The sequence below is a fragment of the Quercus robur genome, chromosome 7 (genome assembly GCF_932294415.1).
Source record: "Quercus robur chromosome 7, dhQueRobu3.1, whole genome shotgun sequence".
In the NCBI taxonomy this organism is placed as follows: domain Eukaryota; kingdom Viridiplantae; phylum Streptophyta; class Magnoliopsida; order Fagales; family Fagaceae; genus Quercus; species Quercus robur.
In genome coordinates, this window is record NC_065540.1 from 8,487,192 (window position 1) to 8,496,213 (window position 9,022).

Here is a 9,022-nt window from a genome sequence, read left to right on the forward strand (position 1 = left end):
ATCATGAGGTGTAGGTTACTTTGATATATCAGGAGAGAGATCTAAAAGTCACGATCAAAATCTCAATATGTTGGGCAGCCACATTTAATGTTGATGGAACATATATTCTCAAGATGAAATTCATAATCTCTCAACGGAGATATAAAATATTCCATTGAGATAAGTTTAATGGGTTTGGTTATTCAGATTGTTGGGTCCAACCACTTTAGTAAGGAGTTACTAAAGTATATATTTATGAAATTGGATTTCATAAATATATGATGAATAACATAAAAGATTAAACCAGGTACTCAAGGATTAAGATATAGTAATCTTTAAAGTGGCAGTCTACATTAATGACTTTGTATTACTACGAATATTTTAATGAAGAGGTTGCATGTATAATAAAGTTTTGGGATATAATTTATTAATAAGGCCTAAAGTGCAATTATATTTATATAGTGGTATTAAATATAATTAATGGTAACTTTGGACTTGTCAAAAGTTGACAGAAAAGCCCAAGGCTCATTGGAGCTAGAATCTTATTTGTTCCCTTTGGTCCCATCTCAAACCACAAACTAAAGCCTAATTGGGTAGGCCCAAAAGGCTTACTCAATTAGATAATTAGTTTTTGTTTAATAAGAGTTATTAAATAAAGTAATTACCAAGGTAGTTAGAATATATGTATGATGATAAGAAAAGAAAACAGTTTTTTTTTTTTTTTTGTAAGGAAAAAAAGAAGGATTTTTCTTTGACAATCAATGTACAAAAAGATTGATTGAAAGACTACACTTCTTGGGTAACATGTGGAATTGAGATGAAGATTAAAGGTATTCTTAAATCTTGGTTTTGAATTTCATTGTATCAGGGTATGCTTTCTATTCTTTGTTCTAGAATTCAAGGATACATGTTATTTCTCATGAATGAAATAGATCCGTGGTTGTTGCTTCTGCTGTGTGTTTTGTATGAGATACAAAACTAGATTTTCCAACATTTCACCAATAGGTAGGACGAACAGACTTAAGCCCAAGGTTTAAAACACCCTTGTGTCTGGCCTGCATTTGGGGACACTCATACAAAACTGTAGGAGATGTCACCTTCCCCCTTCAACATGACATAAGTATTTTTAACCCTAAAAAAAAGCCTCCTTTCATTTTTATTTTTAAAATCTTTGTAGTTGAAACTTTAAATGGAGTATTGTTTTTCAAACGGATTGAAACTTTAGAAATAGAATTTTATTTATAGAAAATATTTTAATTATTATAAAGTATTTTTAGTACACATGACAAAAGAAGAAGAAAAAAGGGGGAGAAATTAATTTAAAAAAAAGTAGAAAATAGGTTAATTATTTTAATATATTTATAATACATCAAGGGACATGAGAAGGGGAAAAAAAACCATTGAGAGGGCATCCATTTATTGCTTCTATAGTGTGTAGGACATGACTTTTATTATATGTAATAAAAGTCATGTCCTACACTATAGATGGTTTAAACATAAGCTTATATAATATGCAATTTTCTTGTGAAAGTTTTAGTGAATAACAAATTATTATATAATTTCGCAATTTTCATATATTAGAGAGTTTCACATGGAAATATTTTGTATTTAGATACATTTTTTTTTTTTTTTTTTGTTACTTTGAGTTAATAGAGCCCTATTGAGTATTGAGGATGTGATTTTAATCGATATGTTTCTCAAAAAAAAAAAAAAAAACGATATAATTTTTTTTAAGGCTTTAATTTGAAGTAAAAATTTATTGGGAAATTAAATAAGGAGTTTGGCAATGACTTTCATGGTGTGGTCATAAATGAAGAAAAAAAAAAAAGAGTTTAATTGTGGCAATCATAGAACAATAATTAGAGAAGAAGGTCAACAAAAACATATTTATCATTTCTCTTCTTCTTGTACTCAGTAAATAAACGACTATACAATGCTTAAAATAGCAAAAGTCATGCTATAGTTTCGTTCTGTTTTAGTGTTTTATGTGTAACAAAGGCGTGAAATAAGTAATAACCACCTAGAAGCGTGATCAAAGTGATGCCATTGTCTAAATGAGCTACTGGTGCACCTACATAATTTAAGTTTTTGGGATGAACCTATTTTATTAAAGTTGGTTTGATGAAGTATGCATCTAAAATTATTATGTTGACTTCTAAGTAGTGAGTATTGGACCATTGGTGGGTGACATTGACAGTGGACCACAAGTCGTATACCAATTACCAAGCATGCATTATGACTTCATAAAATGAGTAGTGGACAGCATCGACCTTCAGTCAATAACTCATTTAAATTAAATTATGCAATTATGATTAATTTTCAGTTGAGCTGGTAATAAGGAGGAGAAATTCCCAAAGTGTTTACCACAAAAAAAGAAAAAGAAAAAAGAAATCCACAAAGTGTTCATACTTCATCTCCATCTTTTGTGAGAAATGATACGAGAAATGATACATTTGTAATATTTTCACAATAAATTCCATACACTAAGTCGTTACTAATTCTAATTTAAAGTCACACATAAATTATTTTTTTGTCTATCAATAAAAGTTGACAACAACATTTTTTTTTGAAATAGTTTCAATCTATAGCGTTGACCAAGACAATTAGTTAGTTTTTTTGTGTAGTTTTATCTTTAGACTAAGAAATCAATTGGTTTTATGATGTAACTTGCACCTACATTTGATAATAACCTAATACTTAAAATTTGTTACGAAAATATTACTGACATAATATTTTTGTTAGATTATTTAAAAGAAAAAAAAAAGAGAGTTAAAACACAAGTTAGCTTAAAAGTCTGTTTGACATTAGTTTTTACTTTTATATTTTTGGTACAGAACTAGCCTTTTCTCCAGATTTTCTCACTTTTTAAATTTTTTCTAAAATACAAGTATACAAAAAGTATTCAACAAAAAGCTAAATAACTGCTCCAAACAAACACTAAGAACCAAGATCTTATTTTGGCTAATTAGTTCCAAAGAGAAAAAGTGGAAGATGATGGTTTGGAAGAAAGACAGGTTGAGCCGTTGAGCACCAAAATCGAACGAGAAATACTGCGAAATGGCATGAAAGCCAAACCTAAAGGTCTTCCTAACTAATGAAGCGTATAAAAAGCGAATAAGTTTTGTGTCCCGTAAAGCAGTACAACAAATACCATAACTTATCCATATAGCGAATTGTGATTGGTAAAAAGGTGATAATAGATCTATATAGAGGCACTCCTCCACTAATTACAATTCACTAAATAAACAACTTGTGACATTTATTGTCACTTTATGTGGCACTAAAAATACTCATAAAAAGCTGAACCTAACCCGGTGGGATAGGTGTCGCTCTCGGTTTTTAAGTTTCCAACCAACCCCTTCACACACAGACACAGTCAGTCTCAACCCCACAGGATTTTTGTTGTTAGATGGTTTTCTTCTTTCTTTTTCCTCAAGTCAAAAGACCCTTCCCTAGCTACCCACCTAATCACGCAGTTGTTTTGAGAAACCTTTTAAAACCCACCTATTTTTTTGCCTTTTAAAACAGCCTTTACCATTTTTGATATTGGTATTACCAATTCTATCCTTTTTTTGTAGAATTCTTGAGCCCAAAGTCTGACCTCCAAAGCCCAGTAAGAACATCAGGCTTATGTCACTCAATACCAAGGTGGTTTTATTATATTCTAAAAATACAATATTCCTCTTATTTAGAGAAGTACCCTACATTAGTTGTTATACAAAATGATTAGTTAACAACTCATGCAATACATAAAAATTTTAATATAATATAATTTTATCTTAAAAAATTGATCTTCACCTTCTTTTATTTTGTAAATAAATATAAAATTTGATAATTATAACAATTATTAATAGATATTTATTTTGAGTGTGTTTGTATATAAAGCATTAAATATGAATTTTGATATTTATTAATAGGTATTTATTATGACTGTGTTTTATATGAAGCTATTAATATGAATAATTATAGTAATAATTATTAGATATTTATTGAGAGTTTAAATATAGAATACTAATATTTAATTTTAATTAAAAAAATATTGATATGTAAAATTGTTAGAACATAAATATATTTGTGGAAAATTATTATAAGGTTAACAAAAAGTTAAATATCTTTAGTTTTATATAGACTATAGATAAATTTTGAATAGCTACCAAAATAATTTTTTTAATTTATTTATTTCAAGAAATCATTATTGGTAATGAGAAGAAGCGTGTTGATTAATAAGCAAGCTGTTCCTCTCTCTCTCTCTCTCTCAAAAAAAAAAAAAAAGAAAAAAGAGAAAAGAAAAAAGCAAGCTGTCCAATCAATTATAATTGTAAAAGAGAAAGAAAGGGTAAAGATTAAAATTGGCCTACCATAATAATAAAATAATAGATGTAGGGAAGAAAAATATCCCTTTTAACGTTTTTCATAATCATTAGCATGAGTTGTTTAGGACTGTCATATAATAAAGATGATATTAGTTGTAGACTCATATGTGATGTCAATTCTATCATTATAATTTCTATGAAAAAGTTATCTCTAAGATATATATATATATATATATATTTAAATACTTCTACCTTGACAATTTTTGTGTATCTTTATTTGAAAAATTATTATAGATAATCATGAAGTTCAATAAGGTTAGGTGATATACTTTACATAGTCTACACTAATAAATATAAGTTTTTTAATGAAAAATGTGACATATGCATATTAATTAATATGAAAAAATAAATTTTTTCTGACTTATAGTTATCAGTGTGAAATTTTAGTATATCAGTTGTACTTAAGATTACCTAATAATTACTCATTTAACTCAATTTACTCCCATTTATTGTGTGTTTTTCATAAATAGAATAAAAAAAGAAAAGAAAAGAAAAAAAAGAAGCAAATGTCACTGAGCCGACCTGGGCTGTGGAAGAGAATATTCCAGAAGGGATCCGGCCCAGGGGCAAAAGAGTAAAATGAAAAAGAAAAGGGCACTAAAATAGAGCGTCGTGATCTGCCACGTTTGCTTGCGGAAAAAGCCAAATATACCGATACTACATACACATCTCTTTCTCACTTAACTTTCTCACCGCAAACGGCAAACCCACTCTCTAGTCTCTCCCAAATATAAAACCCCCTATTCCCCCAAACCCTCTCTCTCATCTCAATTCTCTCTCTAAAACTCTCTCTCCCTCTCAAAAACATCGTTAACACACACTCTCTCAGACTATCAACCATGTCTGCTTACCAGGGCAAATACGCTGGTATAAACCCTAAACCTTTTATGTCTCTCTGTTTCTTTTCTTTTATTTCATGTTCGGTTAGATCTGGAAATTCTGTTTAGTCCTATTGTCTTTTTGACTTCGTATATGTGTTTGTGTGTTTTTTTTTTTGGTTTTGATTGACGATTGCTTTGATCTGGTATTTGTTTGATCATATATTGCTGTAGATTCACTTTTACACTTATTATTAATCGATGAAAATTGTAGTGGCACGGGCCTAAAGGTCTTGATCTTTCCGATTAATGGATCTGACAGTTGATCAATCAGGGAAATCAGGACTAGGCCCTTAGTTGCCGTTAGATCTGCTTACTTTTTATATAAGTTCCATTTATTTATTTATTTTTGAGATCCTGCATATGGTGATAAATCGAATATGAAAAATAGGGTTCAAAGTTTATAAAATTTAATATCAGATCTGATTTTTTGTGCGTGCCTTTTTTAAAGTATGGATTTTGGGATTATTTTATTTTTGAAGTCTCTGCATAGTTATAGCAATATCTGCCTTCTGATTGATTGCCCAACAATTACTGTACATGAATAGTAATTATTTGCTCTATGGATCCATAACTTCTTGTAGTGTTGTGTACGTGTACGTGTACGTGTTTTTTTTTGTTTTAAATTTTTTGAAAACGTGTACGTGTATGTGTTTAATATATTGAGTTATCATGAATTAGCCAAAACCTTGGTATGTGACGGAACTATAGTTAGACAAGGGGGGGGCAGTGGCCCCCCCTAAATTTTTTCAATTTTTTTTTGGTGTATATATGTGTGTGTGTGTGTGTTTGTGTATTAATTTTAGCAATTTGTTTCAATAAATTTGCACTTTGCCCTCTCAACAATATTATTGATCTTTTTAAAGGCTATAAAAATTTTTATTGATCTAAAATTTGAAATAAATTTAACAAGCTTAACGACAAAATTTAACAATAACAAACTTAAGCCCAAACAACACCCCAAAACAAACCCACGCAAGACACAAACAAAAAATAAATAAAATAAAATAAAATAAAAAATTCTTAAGCCAATTCTAACTAGACTAAGTGAACAGCCACACACATTTGACAACACACAAGACACCCAAAAAAAAGTTAAAAAAAAAAAAAAGCTTAACTTTCTAAATTGAGAAGTGTCACGTCCACAACATTTTCACAATAAATCACATGTGGTAAGTTGTTATTGGTTTTAATTTGAATCCACAATTTAAATTACTTTTTTGTTCCCTCATAACAACCAATAATAATCTATCACTTACGATTTGTTGTGAAAATGTAGTGAAAATATTGTGGACATAATACTTCTCTTCTAAATGAATGCTTGGAGTTTCAAAAAAAAAATTTGTTTATACTTTTGCCCCCTCTAACTCTAAGTCCTAGTAGAATTTTCATGTAAATAGTAATTTAATCGTATTGGAACTTTGGCAATAGAGCTTTATGTAAATTTAAATTAACTTAATAAATTTAATCTGTTTAAAGTGTAGTGAGAGCATAAGGGGAGGGTATTTTCAAGTTAAAACCACGCCTTCTAAGACAAATTTCGGTATATAACTTATGATATTATAATCCTTGCATTATTCTAGGCCTCTTTCCTGAAAGTACTGAATTTAGAAGTTTGTGGTATGCACAGCTTTTTTCCTTAGGCCTTGTATTGTTCACCTTTCTTATTATGTTGTTTGCGCTGCTTGTTGTGGACAAGTCTTGTGGCTGTTTCATTTTAATTCATTTGTTTTTTTGATTGGTAATTTACTTGTCTTCTGAATGTTGTCTGCTTTTCAGATGAGCTCTGTGCCAATGCTGCATACATTGGTACCCCTGGAAAGGGTATCCTTGCTGCTGACGAGTCAACTGGCACAATTGGCAAGCGTCTTTCCAGCATCAATGTTGAGAATGTTGAGGAGAACAGGCGTGCTCTCCGTGAGCTTCTCTTCACCACCCCTGGTGCCCTCCAGTACCTTAGTGGAGTAATTCTCTTCGAGGAAACCCTCTACCAGAAGACACATGACGGTATTGTGATCATATTAGTATTAATTATTCTGAATGGGTTTCAATTGTTTTTTAAGAATTAAGATCCTTATGGTAGAAAGAAATGTTTTACTTCAATATCAAGGTTTTAGTACAATATTTTGAAGTTACAGTGTTTGTGCAAGATTTAAAAAAGCTTCCTGTCATGATTTCACTCTTTTTAATCCTTCTTGGGTAACTCTTTCTAGTGACAGCATAAAAATCTCTATTTTTCACCTGGCAGGTAAGCCCTTTGTTAATCTTTTGAAGGAAAATGGTGTTCTTCCTGGCATTAAGGTTGACAAGGGTACAGTTGAGCTTGCTGGAACCAATGGTGAGACCACCACCCAGGGTCTTGATGGCCTAGCACAGCGTTGCCAGAAGTACTATGAAGCTGGTGCTCGTTTTGCCAAATGGCGTGCTGTGCTCAAGATTGGCCCAACTGAGCCATCTCAGCTTGCCATCAATGAAAATGCCAATGGATTGGCTCGATATGCTATCATCTGCCAGGAGAATGGCCTGGTCCCTATTGTTGAGCCTGAGATATTGGTTGATGGACCCCATGATATTTTGAAGTGCGCTGATGTGACTGAACGTGTTCTTGCTGCCGTATACAAAGCTCTTAATGACCACCATGTCTTGCTTGAGGGAACCTTGTTGAAACCCAACATGGTGACCCCTGGATCAGAAGCACCAAAGGTTGCACCAGAGGTGATTGCTGAGCACACTGTCAGGGCTCTTCAGCGAACAATGCCCGCTGCAGTTCCTGCTGTTGTTTTCTTATCTGGTGGTCAGAGTGAGGAGCAGGCAACTGTCAACCTAAATGCCATGAACAAATATAAGGGAAAGAAGCCATGGACCCTTTCATTCTCCTTTGGACGTGCCCTTCAACAGAGCACTCTCAAGGCATGGGGAGGAAAGAAAGAAAATGTTCCGAAGGCCCAGGCTGCATTCCTTGCTAGGGCCAAGGCCAACTCAGAGGCAACTCTTGGAACCTACAAGGGTGATGCAACCCCTGGTGAGGGTGCCTCCGAGAGCCTTCACGTGAAGGACTACAAGTATTGATGAAACTAAAAGCTTCTAGTGGGTTTTGTGTTTTGTTTTGGAGAGTTAATGGCGGTATGGGGTATAAGGTTGTCCTATTCTCAGGCATAGAGTTAGGGCTGTTTTTCAATTTTCTTTATTATATGTTTTAGTAGGATGATGCTAGAGTAATAATGCTTGAGTAGCATTTGCCTGGTGAGCTTGGATTTTTCGGTTGGGAACTGCTGATGGATGCTTCTCGTTTGTGTTTTTTAAACCTTTTTCCTGTTAAACCAAGTTTAATGAATTATTGACTGTCATGCTCCAATTTATTGTGAATGTTGCTTTACTTTTTTTCTTGTAATTGTATTGGAGGGTTTTGGTTGAATACATATTTGGCTGTTGTCTAAACTTGGACCTATGTAGGTCCATATCTGCACTATTATGTTATGTATAATATTTGAAATCGGTCTTTCCAGCTGGAGTGTGACCAGTTGTAGGTAGAGCACACCACTTTGGTAGAGACTGGGTTTAGAGGATTGTTTTATTGTATGGCTCTCTTCCCCAATAATTAGCGAGTATGCACCTGATACATTCATCAATTGGTAAGTTCTAAAGGTTTTTTTTTGTGAGCTACTTATGAATGGGGCAAATTGCTAAGAGCTAGAGCCATGAGTAAAATTGAGAGATTAATACGTGAATGGATTAAAGTTCGCCTTTTGATCATGACATCTTTTCCTATTCTGTTTGGTGAAAGAAGCGTTG

General features: G+C 32.4%; 1 protein-coding gene across 1 annotated transcript; it reads left to right on the top strand.

Annotated features, from left to right (window-relative positions):
* The first annotated feature begins 5,042 nt into the window (after positions 1-5,042).
* Positions 5,043-8,585, top strand: LOC126692059 (fructose-bisphosphate aldolase 6, cytosolic). The gene is made up of 3 exons (XM_050387479.1): positions 5,043-5,219; positions 7,010-7,237; positions 7,479-8,585. Exons 1-3 carry the CDS (start codon positions 5,192-5,194, stop codon positions 8,297-8,299), a joined length of 1,077 nt encoding a protein of 358 aa, XP_050243436.1. The 5' UTR covers positions 5,043-5,191; the 3' UTR covers positions 8,300-8,585.
* Positions 8,586-9,022: the final 437 nt, after the last annotated feature.